The sequence below is a fragment of the Ictalurus punctatus genome, chromosome 18, assembly GCF_001660625.3.
Source record: "Ictalurus punctatus breed USDA103 chromosome 18, Coco_2.0, whole genome shotgun sequence".
In the NCBI taxonomy this organism is placed as follows: Eukaryota; Metazoa; Chordata; class Actinopteri; order Siluriformes; family Ictaluridae; genus Ictalurus; species Ictalurus punctatus.
This window is the reverse complement of record NC_030433.2, coordinates 16027682-16052654: the sequence shown is the minus strand read 5'-3', so window position 1 is coordinate 16052654 and position 24973 is coordinate 16027682. Positions and strand designations below refer to the sequence as shown.

The 24973-nt window shown below is 38.8% G+C and overlaps 1 protein-coding gene across 1 annotated transcript in view; it reads left to right on the top strand.

The window, feature by feature from the left end:
- jam3b (junctional adhesion molecule 3b) overlaps positions 1-23485 on the top strand; it is a 37506-nt gene extending 14021 nt beyond the window's left edge. The window contains exons 2-9 of the mRNA XM_047161997.2: positions 13133-13201; positions 13324-13437; positions 13588-13740; positions 15302-15504; positions 18691-18790; positions 18930-19059; positions 20912-20966; positions 21058-23485. Of these exons, the coding sequence (XP_047017953.2) occupies positions 13133-13201; positions 13324-13437; positions 13588-13740; positions 15302-15504; positions 18691-18790; positions 18930-19059; positions 20912-20966; positions 21058-21093 (860 nt within the window). The 3' untranslated portion in view covers positions 21094-23485. The remainder of the gene's footprint in view (positions 1-13132; positions 13202-13323; positions 13438-13587; positions 13741-15301; positions 15505-18690; positions 18791-18929; positions 19060-20911; positions 20967-21057) is intronic.
- The last annotated feature ends 1488 nt before the right edge of the window (positions 23486-24973 follow it).

The window sequence follows — 24973 nt, the reverse complement described above, 5'->3', positions numbered from 1 at the left end:
AAGGGCTATGATATGCTGTATGCTGCAGTGATCATGACTATGCTGTACTCCCTTTCACAGTGAGATCTGCCACTATATAGTGGTCAAAAGTGACCATCATTTAATCAAAACCCAATTTCAGGTAATTTTATAAAAGCAGAAGTCTTTACGAAATAGGACTAAAAACAGGAAGTAAGCGCAGGAGTGATGTCTTTATTTAGATTTAAGCTAAGGACATGAAACTGAAACACTTATCCCTTAACTTGGAATGAGGCATGAAGCACAAAAGAACAGGACTATGACCTGAAACACTCACTTAACTCAGGCATGAAACATTCATTTAACTCAGGCATGAACACTCAATTAACTCAGGCATTAACACTCCTTAAACTAAGACATGAACACTCAACACTGGCATGAACACTCTTTAAACTCTGGCATGAACGCTCTTTAAACTAAGACATGAACACTCTAAACTATGGCATGGCATGAACACTCTTAACTATGGCATGGCATGAACTAAGGAACAAGACAGGACATGGAACTTTACCGCGTGGCATCATTACACCCATCAGTCTCTAATAGTCAATGTTTTAATTTAATACCGTGCGACGTGCGTAGCATAGAGGGGTTTAAATAACCAGTCACAATTACACCTGAATACAGACAGCTGGGACCAATCATGACACACCCTCGAATATCAACCATCACCTGAACTGGAAGAGAACCAAACCAAAACAAAAGGCACGTGTCCGTAGGAAACAGTGTTATCGTCCATGCACACTTCGAGCACGTGCACACGCTTTCCCGGTGCTCGTGCACGTTGTCTCCACAGCGACCTCTGCCGGCGAGATCGTGACAGAAGCTGCTGTCCATTAGGAAAACAATCAAATAAATGACCTACACTACCAGTCAAAAGTTTAGAAACACTCATTCTTTATTTTTATAATTTTTTTCTCCACATTTTAGACTAATAATAACATCTTTAAAGTAGACACCCTTCTTGCTTAGAATTTCCAGAAATGTATTCTTGGCATTTTCTCAACCGTTTTCTTGAGGAATTCCCCATAGATGCTTTTTAAACAGTATTAAAGCAGTTCTTACCTATGCCGGACACTTATTGGCTGCTTTCCGGAATATTTCGCGCCAAGTCATCCGTTGAAAAAAACATTTTTTTTCTAAATAAAATGTTAGTTTTCTAATGAAAGAAATGAATACGTTGGCACAATTATATTTTTGTCTACAACACCGATTTCGGTTGTGGTTGCAATATTTGGGACAGACTTTCTGGCTTGTAGGTCATTTGCATAGAATTGTAGTTCTGCTTGTACTACGGAAGACAAAGTCTTCCAACAAAGTCAATTGCGAATCTTATTTACTTTTCCCAGAACTGCTGATTTCACTTAAACTGGCAGAACACATAGCACATTTGTGTTTTCATGATATATTGATCATATACACAACCCCTTGACCTATTCTGAAGTGCCTCAAGGAATTTAAGACAACAGAAACCTATGACTCTTTACATCATCCAGACAGGTAAAGGAGCCCAGGGTGTTTCATCAGAAAGAGAAAAATCTCTGGGAAGAAAATTCGATATTAGCTAACTATGTAACTGATGTTAGCAATACGTGCTGCTGAGATAAAATTTTTCCAGTTGTCCCATAGCGTAACTAGCTAACTACATAGGACACATGACAGGGCAGATCTGCTCGACTGCTGTTTGTTGATGATGTACATAGGGAAGTGTATTTGTGTAATCAATTATCAGTATAAATGAAAAGCACTCATTTTTAATGAATCACAGACGTTTTCGTGAATCACAAGTGTTGCTGCAAGAAAAGTGTCCATCTTTTCTACAAGGTGTTTTTGAAAACTGTCCTCTTAATGGGCCCTTTGACGTTATACTATATTGGATATCATACTACATTGTTATTTTTGACCTCTGTGCGTTTGAGCTGTAAAGTGGGGCGGAAAACTACAGGCACCTCCACGTTCATCTTTTGTTAGCAACAAATTAGCCAGTTAACTGTAATGTATGTTTTTCTAGCCAAGACATAGACACTCCTCAGCAGCAGAAAGTGAAAGTCGCCACAGTTCAGGTAAGCCAATCTCACCCTGCTGTGTAGATCATGCTGGTGAGTGCAGGGGGAAGTAGGTCACTGTTTGGGCTCTGACCTTTCACCTTAGTTCAAGCAGCGAATAACCTGTTACTCTGTGTGTCACCAGCTTTGACTCATACTTCTCTCAGCTGTGAACACAATGGGTATCAGTAAATCATCGTAAAAGTCAGAATGGCTAATAACCCAGTTGTGCAAAGAACGTCACACACACTGATTACATTTTATTATTTAATCAAAGCCATAAACTGGAACTTCACTGCTTGCTATTTATCTTTATCGCTCATGATTTTTTTTTCTTTGCTTGTTTTTTTCGGTTTTCAAAATGAACGTGTTGCATAATCAGAGATTGTTTACAACAGATCTGAAAAAAAATCACATTGAAGATATTTTATTTTGTTGCTACAGAGCCTGGACTGAAGCTGAGCCTGCGTGTTTCACATTTTCAGATAATAAAAAGAATTGCATAAACGTAGGCCTCTTTTGTTGGCTTCAGCTATAGGAAGTCATTCAGCAAAGGATTATAGATCTTAAAGGATTAAAATCAATGCATGCTGCTATATTTACATTACCAGATCATGTAAATGTAAATGCAAATGCTGGCATTAAGCAGAAAGATGGAAGCTACCAAACAACATGCACATTGTGTGTTAGTATTTGCCTTTTTGTTAGTATTTGTTTTATTGAAATTTCAGCCACAGTTTTCACATATTAAGTGCGCCAGCTTTGTGACTGACCAAAAAGTATAAGCTCTGTGACTGACCAAAAAGTATACCGACACATTCAGCGGTCTAACTGTTGAGGAGCGTTTCACCACACAAGACAGCTTCTATTCAGACTAGCAAACAAAAGGCAATTAACTGGAGCTGCTATTGGGGGCCTCTGCTGCACAAAACACAAGGCGAGCTGACGGATTTGTGCTTGGTCTGCTGTTTTAGTCCCGATAGCATCTCCGAGAGCACACTGAATGCCTCCTCTCATCTTATTAGGCCGTGTTTATGAGCTTCCTGCTGCTGGCTCAGTTACAGTCCAGCGAAGACAACAGAGTTACTCAAGAGTCGGAGCTGAAAGCTTTACTCTTGATGAGTTGAGTTCAGTATTGTTTACGTGAAACTACATTTTATATTGCTTTCAAAGTGTACGTGATGTTAGCGAAATGCAACAAAATATTCCGAGAACAGTGTTGACCCTTGCTTTGTGTATTTCACATTTATCCATTTCAATAGAACACAATGCACCATTATCAGACATTTCAAATATTGTTTAAAAAAAACCCATCATGTTTTATCTTTATTTCTAATCAACTTTAATATCGTTGATAAATTCATTACATCTCTGTGTCACGTGTTATGTACACACTGGGTATTCTGTGCACTCTGCTATTACAGTGCATTGTGGGATTTTATGAGTGCACTGGAGATTCCCTGCTAAGCAAAACACCCAAAATAGTGCACTAGATAGCGGATAGGGGTTAGGGTGCGGTTTTGGATATACATATTTTCTTATCTCTCTCTCTCTCTCTCTCTCTCTCTCTCTCTCTCTCTCTCTCTCTCTATCGTATCAGTTGTTTAAATAAACAAAACTCTGATCTAGCATTGTTATTAACGATGAACTAAATTAAATTAACCACCTTGAATATGTTTAATGTGTAAGCTCTCATTAGTATAACGTTCTGTTGTGGGGTAACAAATGTGGATAATAAAATCTCCACAGTTGTGTTGATACCCTTGTTGTTGTTTTTTTTCATACATCACCCAGTTTACTGGGAGAGAAACAGGGTTTCTCATTTCACACATTGCATTTTGCGGTGTCTGTTTTAGGCAGGAAGTGGAGGGGATTATAGTTAGACCCCCACTAAATCAACAGGTCTCCACCAGCCGTGTGAGGCTTTTATTCAGCTGAATACATTCTGCCAGTGCTGGGGTTTGCAGGCTGTTGTAAAAAACAAAAACAAGTCGCTGACCAATCAGTAAACAATACAAGGCTTCTAGAACAGCCATACATCAACCCTGCACTGCACAGTTTAGTTCTCGAACGATAATACCGGATTTATCTAATGAAGAGTTTAGAGAATGAATACGTTGTATTAGAGCAGAGAAAATACCATTTTCTCTCGTGTAGTTAATTAGACCAAAAAAATGCAGCTTGTTACTGAGAAAGCACAGAGTGCAATACCCACTGTCTTGAAGACTATAAAACTTCACCATAATAACAATTACACACATTTTTTATCAGTTTATGTGGAGACATCTTTATAATACAGGATATTCAGTAAGTATCACTATGTATAAGTTTGCTGAAGCATTTCTAAGAAAGCTCCAACTAGGGTTCAAAAAAGTTTGTCCAGCATTTATATAAACATTACGATATTTCACAAAGAAAAGAACTGAAAATGAAACAATTGTTACAAAATAGATTTTAATGTTTAATCAGGTACATTTTACACTCAATGCCAAAAGTTGGAAAAGCACTGACACATGACTATAATAATGATACTTGGAAAAGTGCATCGTGTTGATATGCTATCGTGATGTAATAATGTCATGTTGTCTTGTCATGTTAGTCTCATTGGTGTTATTTCTTATTTTTCTGGTTTGTATTATTTTTTGTGCACTTTCATAAACCATAATTCGTCCCCAGTGTTTCAGATTCTCGAACAAGCTTTTTGTAGATCTGAGCATGTGCCAAATAGCTACATGTAAATGAAATGAAAATGTTTAATACAGTTCCTACAGTGAAAGAATATTTATATCCATCTACAAGAGATGCAGGATATGAGCTAGTGTTTTTGTCCCTTTATTTTCCCAAGCTGAGCCACTACATTTGTGTTTTATCATGACCCATAGAGAGGTGCACTTTGTCCTGAACTGTGTTGTGATGACACCACTGTATTAGCATCTCATCAGAAACACAGAATCATTCTTGTCTCATGCTGCTGCAAGCTGTAATTGCGAACCAAAGAAGGAAATATGTATTTGTTTCTGCAGTTATTTATTTTCCACGGCATTTGCAGAAGGCCCCGGTGCAAATTGCATTCCTAATTAGGATTAAGGAAGAGGTCAGTCTGCTTGGATGAGAATGCAAGGCATTTGCAGCAAGCCCGGTTGATGCCATCTGTGCAGAGAGCAGCGAGCGGCTAATTCTGGCAACGGCAGCAACGCGATTTACAGATCACTGTGGTGACGGCTTCCTGGTGAATACACGATTCTCGCCTCCGAAAAACAACATGCTCAGCTGAATTCAGCCCTGAGTTATTAACAGAGAAGTCAACTGTCTCAGTCAACAACTCAAGGCTGAATTCAGCTGAGCATGTTGTCTTCGAAGGCGTGAAACGTCTTTATTTCCTCAGACAAATTGTCTTGAAGCACTTTCTTTGCCAAGTTGTTCTGTCTGTGTCCTCCCCAGGCCAGGAGGTTGAAAAATGAGCCATAATTAGATCTTATTAAGGAGGATGGTCTCAGCTTCCTGAAAATGGCACCGTACCACTCAGACTTACCTGCAAATGCAACAAATTAGTCGGCCGTGCGCTCTCTGCCTGGCATTGACAGCAGCTATAAATAGCCGAGGCTTCCCGAACGCTAACTTGTTCTCAAACCCCTGAAGAATAACTCACAGACTCGCTGCCTCAGATTGTCTACTAAATCATGACTAACTCACTCTGACAAAGGATTCAATTACAATACTTTTTTTTTTTATGATTTCCAAAGCCCTATGAGCGACCTCATGGTTGTGTAAGTTCCCCATGACAGCATTCCCCTATTCCCAGCATCTTCATAATTTTTCAACATAATAAAATAACATAAGTAACAATAACTACTTTCAACTGTAATATTTCAAATCCAGAAAAACTAAGATTCACAGTATCCTGTCTTTGGCATAACCGCCACTGCTTTTCCCGCTCTCCGCTGAACCACAGGATGCTTTAACACCTATTAGCCAGTGTTCCAGGTTCAAAGCAGCAGGAAATTGATACTTTTGATTTGTTGCTCTTTGGTTTGGTATTATACATAATTAAACAACAAAAAAAAAGTGTGTGTGTGTGTGTTTGGGGGGTAGGTGGATCTACCTGTAGGGCTGAAAACATACAGCACAGAGAACTTGATGTTACTTGATTTTCCCCCCAGATATTCAGGGCACATGGTATTTCTACTCTGTTCTTTGGCTACATATTTATGCTGCACTTAACCCAAAATACAGCATGTTTGCTACATTTGCTTCAGTTTGGTCAATTCAGAGTCAAATCACTTTGTCACTGCAATCAAACTGCACAAGAATTCGCTTGGAATCAGACCGAGACAACCGTGCTCTGACATTCTCAGGCTAGACAGGACTCATACCTAAGTAAACATAACTACAGGGGATGTACCACCAGGGTACCCTTCAAACTGACTAAATTAAGCACCTGTAATGAACTACACAACTTGCTGGTTGTAGCACTGTTTTCATTAGGGCCAGCAACTACATGTCACACAATAACAGCAGCTTGTAGTTGGCCAGTCAATGAAATGGCCTTTTGTAATAATAGGCTGTTATTGGCTACATTGTGTAATGAAAACTATCAGACGGAGGCTTGTGAGTCTAGTAGGCCAGCGATGGTGAAAATGTATTAAAAAATTACAAGGGGGATCAGCTAAGGGTTTGATCAGCTGGGTCTTTCCCAGTCTAAATTCAATTTAGAATTCTCTTTTTCTCACAGAGTTGGAGTTGTGTGAGCTTTTGTTCAAATCTGGAATGGTGTCATTCATTCGCAGTCGTCATCAAACAGTGCCTTGAAGAATTTAGCATTCATACAGTGCCACTGTGTCACAAAACAAAGCCATTTGCAGTCCTGGGAATTAACATGACACCAAAGTGACACCAAACAAGCAGTCTATATTTTAACTCAGAAATAGAGCAGTCTTGCTAAGACAGGGTCATTTAGTGTGCCTGGAATGTGGGTGTTTGGGGGCGATAACCTTTACTCTTGAGTACCTTTTAAATTAAGATTTCATTTCCTGTTTTATAGCGTAGTGGCTTTTTGGTGCGTTCATCAAGAGAGACCACTGTCGGATTGTGCTGTAAATCACAAGCGATCTGCCTGTTCCAGTCCGGCAAGTCAACAAGGATATGCAGGACTTGTGAACATAAGCTTGTTCACACTCTGCTCAAGTTAACCAGAGGACAAGCAGAAAGTGATCCTGCACATTCGAACGCTGACACGAAATGACATGCTTCCAGACACCCAGTGAGACACTGCGCCCCCTCTCACTGCCACAGATCAAGAGTAGTCTTTGACCTGTGTACATTAGAGGCTCCTGTTGGATCAGCAGTCAGAGGATTCAACACAGAGCCAATTCAGTTAATATGAAACAGAACAAGTGCTTGAACAAGTGGTTACTCCATGTCTTGGTGAACCTGTGAAATAAGACTTACATACATTTACTTGTTGCTTATTGTACCTGCAACGTTTGCAGCACTTACACTTAAAAAAGCTTAGTGGCATTTGCACAGCAACTAACGGAATATCTGAGGTGTGCTCTTTGCAGAGATTTTCTTATCTCTGTACTAATTTTATCTGGAATGAGAAAGAACAACAAGCTCAAATCATTCACTCACAAACTTGGCTTTGTGGTCTATGTAGGCTGTAAAGGGGGGGGGAAACACAATTTCCTTTGTTTAAAGTGAATTTCATGGCACACGGAATATTTTCCTCAGTGGTTGTGAAATTGATCTCATCATATTAATGAAACTCAACCAACTTATAAAAGGATTACAATCAGAGCTATCCATGAGTCAAAGGTGCCTTATGTTTAGCAGTGCTTCCATTATCCTGCGTCTCCTCCAGAGATTCTTGCCGGTCATTTAAATCGAGTGTGGGAGGTGAGCAGATGGTGTGAGATTAATCTCCAAACAGGAGGTCATTTTTGTTGTTAAAAGAAATGGAGAATGGAACTTCCTGCCCTTCCTGAGCATATAAATAGTGTTAGCGGTGTGGGAGAAGTGCGTATCCAGTCAGGTGCACAGGATGAGATGTTTCAAGTTTGGAGAAGGTCCTCAGTTGTGAAAGCCCAGCTCGAGCACACTCGGGCAATCTGAGAAAGCTGTAACTTTCTTCCCGCCAACATTTTTTTGTGCCCAAGAAGTGACTGGGCTTCTTTTCTTCTTTGCCTCTCAACAGGTGGCCTCTCAGAACGGGAGATTATTTGTTTAGGGTGTAGCCAGGACTCGCACACTACTGTCAGTTACTGGAGCAGATGGCTCTTCAAAGAGTCCTTGAAATACTATGCAAGTTTTAAAAATTATACTTCTCTTGCATTGTCTGGTTATACATTCCAGACTCATTTTCTCTATTGAAAGTGCTACAAAGTCAAGAACAAAATTTAAGCTGTGTGATAACGTTAATTAATTAGGGTAATGTTTTATTAAGTGTGAAATGAATTCCGTTGGCTTGCTTGTTCTTCTCAGCTCACAGGCTTGCCATGTGCAGTTTTTCATACACTGTCAAACAACTGCTCTACAGTAAAATAATCAAAAGCACAAGCTGATCTGCTGTTGATGGTCCGGTTATTTCCGAATGGTTGAGAGATTTAACTCTGAGGAAACATTTACCCCTTGAACAGACGCAAGTGTTGTGACGTACGCTGTACTCTGATAGCTCTGTACAATAAAGCAGCCTTCCAACTGAGTCACAGTGAGCAGGCAGGAGTTTCAAAAGTGTCACCGGAGGAGGATATGCGGCTTCTCGTATTGTTCAGTGTAACATCCGTGCAGATCTTTCGTAAAGCAGCAGGGGTGAGCAGGATTTAAAGAAAGGTGCTCTCCACGAGCTCAGACAAGAAGCGTTGCAGAGCTTCATCGCATCCAGTGCAGGTGACGATGGCTGGAGCATGTAATGAATGGCTCCGTGGATTTTTATTATTTTTTTCAGCAAGGGCACAGCCTCGGCCCAGCAGACTCGAATCAATGCAGCGGTTTAAAAATAACAAGAATATTATCCACTTCATGCATTGCTTAGTGAACTGGATGTGTCGAATGCTTCCTGACAAGCTGCATGGAGGCGGAATCTGCCTCAGCTCTTTCACTCACCTCTCTCTCTCTCTCTCTCTCTCTCTCTCTCTCTCTCTCTCTCTCTCTCTGTATATATCTCTCTCTCTCACTGCTGATTACAGATCTCATGTTAATCTAGGGTGTGGTGCCTTTAAACTCTGTGCTGTGGGGACTGCCAAAAAGCCATTTTCCACTACACAAAGTACTACATTTTTTGGCACCTGCAACCATACTTTTTCCATAGACCACTGGTCCAAGTACCAAAGATTCCATCTGTATCTGCTCAAGACAAAGTAATGGAATTCAGGTGTGGAAACAGCAGCACTGTTTGTTGCTGAATGGTTATACATATCCTGTCAAAAAACGCACAAACCCAGCTGCCATTTTCAAAAGAATACTGAAGAAGTAAACGCAGACCCAAATTTCACCCCAGCCGGTACGAGTTAGTTAAACAAACAATTAAAGTACAAGTGCGCACTTCTTACATGTTGTTAAAATTGTAAACATTGCACATTGAGATGTCACTGTTGGGGGCCAAAATGATCATAGAGTAGTTTGAAATGTCGTCATTGTTGTGTCTATTCCAGACACCTTTAAAGTTAGGAAATGAACTTTCTGACATCGTAACTTTTATATAAATTATTTCTCACTTCCACACAAGCAGTTATTTTGAATGTGCACATTTGTGTTGTAAATGAATGAGTAATTTGATCAGAATTTGACTATGAGGAAAATAAATTGTACCTAGCGATATATATCTCGTAAAGAAAAGGTTTTTGGGGCAATTTTTGGTCAATCATTGATGTCAAAACAAACAGAAAAAGTGTTTGTTTGTTTTTTAAAGTGCTAAGTAATCTTAATAATTATGAGGGAAATTAGTAAATGAATCACATGTAAATGAATCATAATTAAATTAATCACATGAAAATGAACCACTTGAATATGAATCACATGTAAATGAATCACATGTTAATGAATCACATGAATATGAATCACATGAAAATGAAACACATGTAAATGCATCATATGAAAATGAATAAATAAATTAAAGACGGAAGTAAAAAATAATTATGAGGGTGAGGGAAATACTTTAAATGAAAAAGATAATTGGGGTTTAAATGTTTTTGAATAAATATATATGTAAATTTCTAAGGACACTTTAGAACACTTTAAGCAGAGTTCACAATTCATTAATTGGTTTATCAGACTTACAGTACAGTTTTTGTTGAAAAATTATGCATTTAGGGTAAAAACAAAAAATGTTAAACAAGGGGAAAAAGTAAATGTACAAAAAAAAAAAAGACAAAAATCAGTGTATGCTTCAAATACGTTATTGGAGTCCTTTCTTGTGGTTTGATCTGTTGTTGCTAAATGTGCTGTGGAAAAATGCCCATATACCCCGATGAATCACGATTAAAGCATAGTAATGTTTTGTTAAGCCAGGCATTTGCTGTAGACCATCCTTTTAAGCCAAGGTTTTCCATTAAATGACTCTCTGGGTAGTGTTCATCTGTTTTGCTTTGCCAATTTTCTCTGACCTGTTCCTCCCAAGAGCCGTATACGTATCATTCATTGTGTTGTGATTTAACTCAGCAATAAGATTTTTAACTCCAGGTGTAACCTAGATTGTATCCAAGCATTACACTAAGATTACTAATGGAACACCGGTCATTCTTGTAAGGAATAGAAGATTAAAACTTGGTCCAGATTGTCAGATCTGGGCTCCAGCTGCACAGCTCAGCGCTTAGCGAAGCCTATGTAGGTCACACAGCACCTGGCTTGTTTGAGGGCTCAATTATCCTATGACTGGCGTCAGACCTCAGAGTTCTTACACAGTACGACTGTCGCTGATTATGTATCAACGTGAGATGTGCGCACAGACGTCTTGCAGGAGAGTGCGAAGTCTCGAATTCGGGATTCGGGTGTCTGGTATCGGTGGTGGCGTCAAAAAGCAGGATGTAGCAGACGCGGAAAGGAAAGCAGACAAAAGACACCTACCCCACACCAAACACTGCACAGGATTTTATTGTTAATAGGATGTGAGGTAAGCCCTCAGCGTCTTCCTTCTGAGATCTGTAGTATTCAGGTACACATTTTTCCTCCAGCCATCTGAGTATTGAAAAAGCCATTTTTGCTTCCTATTCCCAAATGGTTCAGTGTGATAGACTCCGAGATGTGATGCGTTCTGACTTGCGTTCACACTTTCCTGGAGTTCTTCTGTTTTTAGACGGTCCTTGTAACCTTTTAACTGGATGTCAACATCATTTAAGCACCATCTTCTGCACTGAAACTGACAAAAACGAGCTCAGAGAAAGGACATTGCAAACAAGTGCTGTGCCCTTGTATTTCACATGATGCTGTTTCCAAGGCAGTTTTTGTTTCGGCTGAAAAATATCACTTATGTTGTAATGCCGGACAGTTTGCTTATGAACATTTGCTTGAAAAAAATGTGGAACAACAAAGAATAAAAGAATACAACAAATATTCACTTATTCTTGAAGGTTTTTCTCTTTGAAGTCCTAACAATGCATGTTGTTTTGTCTGGTTTCATGGCTTCATTTCGTTTGTACTGGCTCAGGGTGAAAAGGATGAAACCTCAAGAGTCTTGGCCCAAAAGCCTGTCATCAAAGATTCATAGAAATTATCCTTAGCCATTCTTTTTTCAGTGTCCTGATTAGATTTCTAAAACAAAGCACTATGTGCCACATGTTTGAGGCTGGATGAGGAATTCCAGAGCGAAATCACCTTCCTGGAGCTTCACCATCCTGGCGAAGAGATTCAGGCCGTGTACTCCAGGACACTGGGAAGTATGAGACACCAGCTGTTAACCTATTGCAGTTTAGAACATCTTCAAAGTGGATCGCGTATTTTATAAAGGTTACAGAGACCAGATGTTGGAGAAAGCGTGCATAAACAGAACTGAGGCTTGGCCTTGTGCCTTAGTGTTAGCCTCAGCTACTGCTAACACTCCATGGAAACACAGGCTCCGTCTGCTGAAATGCTTTAAACACACTGGTTTCTTTTTAATGGACCTCACACTACAGCTTTTTTATTGTAGACACTAGCCAAAGAGTTGAGGTGATACAGGATATCAGGACTTGTTCTTGTGACTGGCATTCATGTCATAGTTTAAGAGGAAATGGAGACGAGGACATGGCGCCGTTCATTTACCTTACCTTAACATACACATGGATAGGCCTCTATGATTGGCTTTAAAGAGGCCAGGTCAGGAATTGGCTCTTTGTTTTTCTCATCCTGTTTTGGACATCCATTTCTGCTAGCTGTCATACTACTGACAGCCTGGTGATAACATAACACTGAAAATCCCGTAGCCATGTCAGTGTTATCATAGCAGGAGTAGTTGGACCAAAAAGCTACACGTGAAGTAATTTACAAAGTTTGAGCTTTAAACAAAGCATAAAGACTGCGATTCACAACATTGACATACAGTGGATCTGGCTAAGTTTGCATTTTTCTCCTTCTTTCCCATTTCAGGCTTCTGTTTGCAACACTCAACAGGACAGTGACCAAATAGTGGATCCGTAGCATACATTAATTTGATTTAAAAACAACAACAAAGTGATGCATTGATTTTCTTTCTTTACACAGGCAGATTTTACATTTGAATTTCGGAGATGATATGATCAGGTCGTGTCACCTCTAATGCAGTTCACATGGTTTGAACCAAAAGGTGACGTGTTTGTCACAGTTAAACTAAAAATGGCAGATCTGCCATTTTTAGCTCTGCCAGCAGGATACAGAGATGTAAAGAATGTGTGAGGGTGGGGTGCAGGCTCTAAGCACTGGGGGCTGAGTGTTAATTGAGTTTCAGGAATTTTCTGGAAGAGTCCACTAGTACAGACATCTCCAGTAGCTCTAAGCTCCAATGATGGCAGCCTGAATGATTTCACCTCACATGAGCATATGACCCGGCGTTACTGCGTTAAGGGGAAAACTTGGCAAGCATTACAGTACTGTTAATTCTCTCTTTCGCTTCTTCATTACAGGCTATGTCAGCATCTTGGCAGTGGTACTGAAAACTGCAAATTCTTCACCACAGGCCAATGAGTTTGAATGTAAGTACAAGGGGTTTTCTTGCGAGCCAAACTGAGGAACAGCAATTAAATGGTTTTCTGATGTTAAGACTTTTTGGTCAAATGTACATGCTTTCTTTCTTTTCTGTTTTTTCCTTGCGCAGCAATTGAGCTGTCCTGTCTGATAGAATCTATCTCCACGACCGGTCCCAGAATTGAATGGAAGAAGATTAAGAATGGGAAAACAAGCTATGTCTATTTTGAAAACAAAATATCAGGTGATTCATTGGTCTTTCGATATCATTTTGAATGTTATATGTGAAAGTAATATACACGGCTTTGCTTAAGTTACATTCCTCTCCTAAATCTGGTCAAGTTTATATTCGATCACTAGTAGGACATTTAAAAATGTCTTTTGTTTCCTTTAGGTGACTTGGAGAACAGAGCAAAGATTCGCGAGCCTGCAACTTTAGTCATTCTTAATGCAACAAGATTAGACACTGCATCGTACCGCTGTGAGGTCACAGCCACTGGTGACACTAAAATCTTTGATGAGATTGTGATAAACCTCTCGATTAGAGGTGAGAGACGCTTCACAATCACAATCATTCACACACCGTGTATGCAAGTTGGGATAATCAGATCAGACAGTACTGTGTGTTGAAAGGATGTTCATCATGAGCATATTGTGAATATGAGTCCTGGATTGAGAACAGGACGGTCTTTATGATTACAGCAGCAGTTACAAATTTACAGTATCCAAGTGAGATTATCCACTGAACAGTGATGAGACTTGGCATAAACTGCTTTTTGGGAAGTGTAAATCTTTGCTGTATCCATGTGGAACCATCCACAACAGGAGAAAGCGAGTATGAATATGAGTATGAATCCATAGGATGAGAAGAGCCACAGCAAGAGAAGTAGTGTGTCAGGATCAGGCACCAGCATCACATCAGACAGTACACATATAGCTCAACAGAGAAAGAGAACAGATTAGATATATTCTTATACTACAGTGGTTTAAAAGGGTGTACATTGCGATCAGAGTGCAAATGGGAACTTCTTCAGGTTTAGCTTTGACAGCATAACCGAAAGGGAGAGCCAGCCAGCTTTGAGGGCACCCTGAGACATAAAATGTCCCGGCACTCCACCTCACAGCATCAAAACATTTCAGTTCACCAAAACTCTCCTGCCCATAAATCCCCATGATATTTTACAAAATGCCTGACTAAACAAATAGGTTTTCAAACTCGACTTAAATACTGAAGTTGTGTCCGAATCCCAAACACTAACTGGAAGGCTATCTCAAAGCTGGGGGGCTTTGTAGTAAAAAGCTCTGCCTCCTGCTGTCATCTTCAGTATTATACTGATAAAGAACCTGCATCTTTTGATCGAAGCAAGCAGGTGAGGAGGAATATAACAGACTAAATGTTGTCTCAGGTACCCTGGGGTGAACTTTAGAATATTAGGAATATTATGATGTATAAATGACTAATTCAGAATAGAAACCCATCCAACCTATATATATATATATATATATATATATATATATATATATATAGATATAGATATAGATATATATATATAGATATAGATATAGATAGATAGATATACACACACACACACACACACACACACACACACACACACACACACATATATATATATATATATATATATATATATATATATATATATATTTTCCCCCTTGCTGATGCACTTTATCGTAACACCCATCAGCACTCCACAGTAGTGTTTCTATATTAATTGTAGTTGCCTGAATTCCTGGCAGACACCACTAGCAATCAGTAGTACGCTGTTTGTTTTCTCAGAAATGGTGTTGTTCGTGTTGTCCAAGCTGCGTCGCTGTAAGCTGAGCTCGGGCACACTACCCTTCCTGCCCTTGGCGCACGTTCGAGGATGCTTTCCGGCCTGCCTCAGGCTCGGGCGTGTCCGCGGCTAAATGGGGAAAATTCTGAAACTGCATCTGAGATTAATCAGGCAGCTAAAAGGGGAAAGCGCACCATGCATGGCCTTAATGCGTACGGATTGGACCGCCTGCACTTTTCATTTGATTTAAAGATGCGGGGATGCTGTTTTCTACGTGACTCTCACTTGGGTTATCTGGGTTCTGTTTTGCAGTAAAGCCAGTGACTCCTCGGTGCTCCGTGCCTACGTCTGTGCCGGTGGGGAAGTCAGCTGAGCTGACGTGTATGGAGGATGAGGGCTTCCCCAAGTCCCACTACCAGTGGTTTCGCAACAAAGAGGAGATCCCTGTGGACCCCAAGAGCAGCCCTAAGTTCTTCAACTCGTCCTACATGCTGAACGGGAAAACGGGCGTGCTGGTGAGCACCGGGAGGAATGAGAGAAGGGATATTTTAGGGAGCCAGTTGATGTGTGATGGCTTCAGCCATGAAGGGAATCTGCTGCACTCACTTGCACTTTCCGCAGTGCCACACTCTGCCATTCACACTCAGTGGCCCACCCTGGTCGCTCAACCTTCACACACAGTGCCCTTTAAATCCTGTCCTGGCTGTCAAAATCTCACAGTGTCCGTTAGAGAACAGTGAGCATGCTGGGCATGATCTGTGTGCAGTATTTACTCTGTTTAAATTGAACCCTGGTGCATTTGTTTTTTGCCTCATTACAATTTATTCGGGAAGGTGTCGTACTCAAGTGTAGACCAAAACAGCTGGTCTGACACCATCTATCTGCAGGAGAGGAACTCAAATGTGCAAGGCATTATGGGTTGTGGATGACAGTTCTTGACACGGGAGCTGCTAATCTGACATATGAGATGAGCCAGACAGAACCGGAGTGCTGTAGACGTACAATGTCTTATGAAGATCTCAGTGTAATAACACAAAAACAACTTTGGATACAGTTCACAAAATGTTTTGAATTTATTTACTTTATTTATTTATTTATTTATTTGCCAGCTCAGTATTCTGTGTACTTATTGAGCATGCTAAAGATTTTCATACATTTGCATAGCTTTGTCCTGTGTGTGGGAGAGGTTTACAAGTACTTTTCCATATGCCTCTTCCCATATGGCGCTTTTTTTTGTTTTCCATGTAAATTTGTCCGGGATAAAAGCAAATAAAACCACATAGAAACTCGACGAAGTTGCTGAAGGAAGAGTCAAAGCTAAACAGAGTTGCAAATGTTTAATTTTTGTATAGAAACAGAAATCAGCTGCGCTCAGAGAAAACATTAGGAATACATTAGGGCTGCAATTAACGATTATTTTTATAATCTATTAGTTGGCCGATTATTTTTTCGATTAATCAGATGGGGCGGGGAAAACTTTCGGTGCCTTTTTTTGTTGTTTATTTAAAATAAAATCCACAAACTGAGTGTTACAAATATAAAATTCTGACTAAAACTTTACCCAACTGTTTGTCCAAAACAGAAAAGAACCCAATACACACGCACCAAAATATATATTATTAATTTAGGACTGTAGTTTAATTCAGTGCTTTTTGTGCATCCATAAAAATAATGCATGAATACTATAAAATAAATTGTGTGTGTATATATATATGTATATATATATATATATATATATATATATATATATATATATATATATATATATATATAATAGAATTTATGCATTATTTTTTATGGATGCACAAAAAGCACCAAATTAAACTACAGTCCTAAATTAATAATAAAGACTCAGTTTCACTGCACCTTGTGGTTTCTGTTACTCACTGCCTTTAGGAATATTATTTTACTTGTGTTTACTTTTGATCATAATGTTTTAATTAGACATTACAGGCCTTACTCTCGCTACACTGTGTATCAGCGCGTTTACACTACGCGTGATCAGCAACGCGGCCTCTTTATTAACACATCACTTCCGTTATAATAAACGACAGAATTTACACTGCAAATACAGCATATACTGACAATAAACTTAAATTAAACTAAACCTTTTAAGCAGCTTGCACCCATTTCCCCTGCCCCTTACACACAGTGGAGTATTTTGGATATAAAGATAAGTTTGTCTTCGTGCATCAGTTTAATTTCCACGGTGTTTAAAATGCTTCCTGCCTTAGAGGACTTGGAGGTTACACTTTCTTCCTCAGTCATGAGACAATTTCGCCTCCGTCCGATGGTGACTGGGGTCATGTTGGGAATAAATGGTAACGCTGACAGAAAGTAAACTGAAGAAAGTCATTGTCGGTGACTCGGCTGTCTGCTAATGCTAGCGTGCGTATGACGTCATGCGTCGTCGCCTAGGAAGCGGTTTATAATTCCGGTTAGTAAAAAAAACGCTAGTGTTATATTTGAGATGATATTACCTTTCTAAAATCCACACACTAGACTGTAGTGCAGAGTGCATAGTGTAAGTGTACAGCACTTCATTTGGGACAAAGCTTTAGTATTTATTCTCTGAAGCGTGTTTTCGGAACAGAAGTAATGAGTGAATCTCCCCCGTGCTGCATGCAGACCAGCTAATCAATAATGAGATTCGTTGATGATTTTCATAATCGATTATTACCATTTTATCGATTAATTGTTGCAGCTCTAGAATAAATTTAAATGTAAATACGTAAAAACAAACATTTTTGTGAACTGCATACTATTTTTTTTTTTAATAGGCCTCCGCTTTTGTCCTCTGGCTTATTTAACGTCTCACATGTCAGATTAGCAGCTCAGCTGTCAAAAAAACACCATATATGTATAACCAACAGTTCTACAGCACTTTATGCACTCCATTCGAGTCAGGATCGAATTTGCACCGCATGAGGAAAAAACCGTCTCCTCTCAGGTACCTCGGCTGGGAAACGGTTCTAGATTTCTAAAAGGAATCTAATTCAAACCTTTTCTGAAACCCTGTTTGTCTACAAAGAACCTTTTAAAGGTTTCCCTAGAGCTGAAAACCACTTTCAGGTGCTAGATTGAACCTTTTTTCACCTCTCTCATTCAGATTCGGTAGGGGTTTGTTTGGGAGTTTTTTTTCCCCTGTGGTCTATTGCAGTTGCTGTTTTTTACACCTTCCCAAGCTAAGACTGTTAAAAGATTACAGGCACAATGGTTTGATTTGAACACAACTATATGTGTGAAAGCACCCTACAGTCAGGTATCTTCAAGTTGAAGTTGTGTGATCAGCAAGTCAATGTTTTGATTTAAATCAGCCAACAATATAGTTAAATCCTATGCCTTCTTCCCTGGGAGAAGTATGAAGGACAGTGAGAGAGAACAACACAGGAACAAGGATAATGTTTCTATGTAATTGTATTGAAAAAAGAGCAGTGTGATTTTAATATATATATATATATATATATATATATATATATATATATATATATATATATATATATATATATATATATATATATATATATATAATATATTAATAGAGATTCATTCAGTCAGCTTTGCTTCTCAACTTTAGCCCTCATCTCAGTCAGTGCAGCTGCCTCTTAAATATTGAGACCTTTACACCGATTCGAATATGTGAATCTTTATACCCCATAAATAACCAGGTAACGAGAGATGTGTTATTTATTGTCCTGCAGAAATTCAATGCAGTAAGGAAAGAGGACTCCGGACATTACTACTGCAGAGCCAAGAATGAGGCAGGAGTCGCCGAGTGCAGCCCGCAGATGATGGAAGTCTGTAAGTCATTGTCTTACCAGACAAAAACGCTCCCTTATCTTCACATTATAACAACATCATAATTAGTGTGAATCAAGTGCACATCCTGATCTTATCTCCCTTAAACACCCTCATGCTTTTTTTTTCCTCTTTTTTCCAGATGACCTGAACATTGTTGCCATCGTTCTGGGTGTGCTGGTGGTAGTGCTGGTGCTGTTGTGCATAATAGTGGGCATCTGCTGTGCGTACAGGAGAGGTTTCTTTGCCAGCGAGAAGCAGACAGGAAGCAAGTAAGTGACAAAGGAAGAGAGCCTTTCCTGCTGATTTCATCCTGATTCACAGACACATCCCGCAGCTGTTAAGTGCTCTTTGACTCCCCTATTTTAATCAGGTCTAATTTTGTCCTGAGAGGTCTTTTTAAGGTTCGGATTTCGGCGCGGCTTTCACAGAGTCAGGGTTTTTTTTTTAAGTATTACAAAGGAGTAGTGCAGAACAGGAGGGAGAACCATAAATCCATGCACCAGTGGGATAAGCAAAATAACTCATTCGTTTTAACGTTTACATATAGAGGAATTGGCAGACTGTTAGTGATGTAAAGTGGGCAAGTTGGGCAAAGTTGGGCAACTGTGTGTGGGAATAAAAAACAGGTGGGAAAAGAAAGCATCATAGCATTGTCTGTTCCTGTCACCTATTGGTAGTATATAAATGACGTCACTTCAGATTTGCATGTTCATTTCTACTCACAGTTACTGTGCCAGTCAGTGATGTTTGGTCTCCTGCCATGAGTTTTATCCAAAAACAGATCAGCGCCGGTGTTTTCACTATTTTATCTCCATGCATCAAGCCAGACGGCTTGTTCAATTTCAAGTTTGAAGTTTATTATAAGCCCAGAGGGCGATTTCTTGTGCAGCATAAAATTTGTAACCGTATCATACAAAACCCACAAACAGCAAATACAATATTCTGACATCTTACAAATTTAAACGCCTTACCGCAGTGGGAATAAAAGAATGTCTATATCGATTTTGTTTCTTTCTGACATTTCTATATACAGTGATACAAGCATTTTCTTCAAGATTTTTTTTTAAACATCTGATTTGTGATCAAATGAATGGTTTTATATTACGATCTTTAGTTGTGACAAGTGAAATCATGGAAACCATCAGTAAACTGAAAATAGGACTGTACGTTGAGTGAAACAAGGCAAAAATGTTTTTTTGTGGGTTTTTATTTTTTGCTATATTATTTACTTGGGAAATAAAATCATGATGTTAGTGCAGAGTCTGAGGTTACCAACAAGCTGAGACATGACAAGAGACTGGTGTCAGTACTCAAAAAAAAATGTTTGTACATTTATTATACATCCACAGGTTATAAGTTTTTTAAAAACTACACTGTTAAAAGTTTTTTTTTATCCTGGACAGTTATTTACAGACTAACCTTTGGTCGTATCATTCGCATTGAAATGATATCTCCAGCGTGGGCAAAGAAAGGTCATATCATACAGATTTCGAATTAAGTGTTTACTATAGCAGTGCTTTTTTACCTTGTGTTTGTTTGTTTGTTAGTTTTTAAGTTCCCCCTCCATGACTTGCCATTAGAAATGTTTAGAATTGAAATGCACTTATTTCTAGACTTGGAAACCTAGTACTACAGATAACATTTAATGCTTTCTCTTTTGTTTATACGGTTAATGACCCGTAAAACACAGCAAGAAACCACATGAAGAATGTTTGGACAATAAATTAATTCGCCAAAATGCTGAAAAAGGACTGGAACCATGTATAACAGGCCATGAAGCCTCCTTACATACCACACCGAACCCTGTGAGACACAGTTTGCCAAGATACACATGGACTCCAGCTGTCAGTAGTGGATTGTTTTAATAGGCGTTAAACACAGTAGTGTACCACTCAACTACAGAGCCATCATCCCCTCCTAAACCCCTTTCAGCACACTATGAGATGAGTCCACCTACTGAAACACAGAAACTGTGAACGGAGAAGCATTTGATAGAAAAATAACTACAATTCCATAGACGTTTTAAATAATAATTGATGCAGCATCGTTATTCAAATGAACCTGTGTATTAAAGTTAAACCCTATCTGTGTTTTTCTTTTTTTGTCTTCTTTTTTTTCTAGTTACAAAGCACCAGGAAAGGCTGAGGGAGTGGATTACATCCGAACAGATGATGAGGTGAACCGGTTAATTAATTCCTCACAGATTTTTCTATAAAACGAAGAAACCCTCTTGCACCATTTGCTCACTGTGACTTCCTCTCTTTCAGGGCGATTTCAAACACAAATCATCATTCGTCATCTAAAATCAGGGAGAGACGCTGACGAGAAACACCCTGAAATACATTAATGGAGTCATTAGCGCAATACCTTGCAGATAATGAGGGACAAACACACACAAACACACTGAGGAAAAAGACTCTTAGCTGTGCCAGGACATGGTTTACATCACAGCACATTTGCTACAACACAATTCATATTTGCCAAAGCGGACAAAAAAGTCCCGTTTCAACCTAGAAGCATTAATCTCCATAAGTCCACTGACGTTTTTCCTCTTTAAACCAACTTTTTTTGACTCATTTCTTCACTTTGCTTTCTTTTTAGTCAGAATTCTGCAGAATTGCGTAACGTTTTTTTGCTTTAAATTGCTTGTCGTTTTTTCGATCATTTTTGTTTTGTACCAGTTAAATGTGTCAGAATATTTTTTTGATAGAATATATTTTGAAATGCTTAGATGTTTACTTTTTTAAGAAAAATTTTTGTTTTTGTTTTTTTGTACGTTACTAACATGGAAGCCAGTATATTTTATAGACCAATTTGGTGTTTGAAAGAAGCTAATCATTTTGACCACTCTGTAGTTTTTCTAAATAAATCACTTCTAAATTATTGACATCTGTTGATGCTCTCACTTGAGCTTGAAATCAGGGCCAGGTTTAGGGGGATGCTGGATCGGGCTATTTTTTAAATCCTTTTTTTTTTTAATGCATTAATTAAAAACATAATACATTATATTAATTCAATATAAATATTAATATTAATTCATATTAAATATGGGACAAATGCAGCCTGCTGCCTCGTTTCGTTCAGGCCAGGTGAACTACTTAACTTTTTTTTTTCTTTTTTTTTTTACTTGGGAAAAAAAGTGTGAAAAAATAATAATAAAATGATTGTTTTCATGATCGTGTACGACACAATCTACCGTCAAACAATCTTGGCATTTTGACTGCACCCCCAAGCAAGACCGGTTAAATCCAGCCCTGTTGGAAATTCAGTGTCATATCCAGTGATAACATTTTCAAAGGTCTTACCTACTTAGTTTACTGTTGCAGGCGGAATAGTTTTAGCATAGGGTTCCATGTTAATTTTTGTAGATAGTCTTAGACTGTAAGGATCTTTTTTTTTCTTTTTGAATCCAGCAGAAAACACCTTAAACAGCCCAAGCTGCGTATCCTTGAGTTTAAGTGTCCTTGTTGATCATGTATATAGTGAATATACTGTCCAGGTAGTGGGGTTTATTTCCCTTTCTTTTCCCTATTGGTCTTTTACTTCTTGAGAAGTAGTTTCAATATTTAAAAAAAAAGAATAATAAAACAGGGTTTTTATGTTTGGCTAATAAAAATCTGCGATGGTTGTATGTTAATTCATTTGTACCTTCCCTCATGTGGGAATAAAATACATTTAGTTCAGTTTTAGATATGAAGAGGAAAAGAAGAGGCAAATATGACACTCTTTTCACAATTTCAGGTGAACTAATCATGTGAGAGAGAGGATCTGCCTTACAGGCTGCATTTGATTCCTGTATCAGAATGAACTACAATTCACACAAAATGTCAGATACAATTTATGATTTTCAAAGTACAATCCCCACAAGTACAGTTCATAAATAATGAAAACCATTTTCGGTTTGTTTTGTTTTAATTGTCTTGTCTTTTTCTTTTCCATATTTGAGTCGATTACTTACTCTAAGAATCATTAATCATTCCTCTTGAGTGCCTTTCTGTGTGGTCCTATGATAAAGATAATGTTTATTGTGTTCTATATAAATAGTGACTCGTTATATACTGTGACGTCTAATTGGACACATCACTGTTCAAACTGACTGATTTTCTAATCAATTTTATAACATTTGTATAAATCACAACAGGTGTTTGAGAGGAATGATAGGGTATTCTGATATACAGCACATATCCAACTCTGGTTGTTTGTAAATAGATTTCAATCTTCTCGTGTGCTGATTTAATGACTACCCTTTTTTTTTTTTTTTTTTTTTTTTTGTGTCAATGAAGTAGAAATAGAGCTTGGATATTGTATTAGTGCCTAAATATAGAGTGAAGTGGTGTTCCAAGAAGACACTTTGATAATGGCAGTGTAAAAACGTGTATTACATTATACAGGTGTTTAATGGAGTGTTGAGTTAACAACAGGAATTGAGTGAGGTGAGAATATGTTGATATAGAGTACAAAGCTTTACCAAATACTGACTGAATAAAGGACATTTTTCTCTTTCTGTAATTTCCTGCACTGAAGTCTTGACAAAGGAGGTTTAATTGTCGGTTGAGGTTAAATTGACATATTGCGCCCTTTTTCAATCCTGAATCTACATTTTTCGCCTTGCATTGATATAGGCTGGTGCAAATCCTGTGTGAATTCTTGAACAGTAGCTAATGTTTGTGATTAATAAAACTTACTTCTTAAGAATTGTTGTTGCTTTTATTTTGCAGCCTGGTGAATAAAATGACAAAAATAGAACTGTAGGTCACAGTTAATGTTCATATCAAACATGGTTTGTGTATTTCAGCAACTTCTGATCTGGAGTCTGTTGGGTTTATACAGTCTATAGGGTTTATGCAGAATAGTGTGAAAGACAAAAAAACCTCTTGTGAGTGGGAAATACTGCAGTCAGAACCTCCTTGTTGATGAGAGAGGTCAGAGGAGAATAACCAGACTTGTTCAAGCTGACAGGAAGGCTACAGTAACTCAAATGACTACTCTTTAAAACCATGGTGAGCAGAAAAGCATCTCAAAGCACATAATCCATTAAACCTTGAAGCAGATAGGGGACATAGTGGAGGGCTTCAAATTTATTATTAATGATAAAACTTCCACTTTAGGCCACGCCCACTTCTGGTTTAAATCCAGAAACAGATATGAATATTTTGAACATTTAAAGTAATAAATATACAAATAGAGATAGTGGCATGTATAGACCTAACTTTTATAGACCTAAAGTTCCTCCTAATGTATGTTCTACATCACTATCAGTGAAATGAATTTGAACACCATTGTTCAGAAAAAGAGTGTAATGGAGTGATCTAAATACCTACATGCGGAGTCTATAGCAGTCTCAATGCTGCCTTGCCTTTTTGTTGCAGACAAATGCTAGCTCAAGTGTAGCAGTCATGCCTTATTTGAGCACAGGAATGCTGCTATGATTCCATCATACACTCAAACTGAAAGCATGCAAGAGCGCCTGTGTCTCTACAAATGCAATTGTTCAAATGTGGATGGGCGTGCCTTGCGGTATAACCGCTGAGAAAAGAGAGAGAAATTCAGGCAAACTACACTTCCTGAGAAAAGATCTGTTCAGCAGTTACAAAACATCAGTTTGACCATCATCTAATAAAAATGACAGAGGAGTCAACACAACATTTGGAAGCAGTCTTCATGGTCAGGAGGGGATGAGTCACTAATTGAGGCCTGGCGGCTGCCTTATAGTTGACTCAGCTGGACGCTGCTGTCCCGCTCGTAGGGTCTCTCTACTTCTTTATCAACATCTGCACGCTGGTCTCCAGGTCAAATCCCAGTTAGATGTCCTTCCCTTTCACAGTCCCACAATTCTGTGTGCCAAACAGACCAAACGGCCAACATTCAACAGCAGTAGCCAGCTGGATTTGCTCTCTCTGGGTAATTTTATTAGCATGCTATATCCAGAGGAGGAGCACGTGCAAGAGATTTGAAGGAACCGGGAGGTCATTAACCTCTGGCATAATGACCTCCATTGTGGCAAGGAATTGGGTTAATTTCAAACAACAGTGGCTCATGACCATAGATTTTGGTGGAGCAGAGGCTGTCACACTTGACTTATGGTATATGCTGTTGTCTGGTAAAATTTTACAGCAACCCAGTGAGAGGCAGTTGAGAGGAGACAACATACAGTCATACGGAATACAGTCTAGCAGCCCGTTT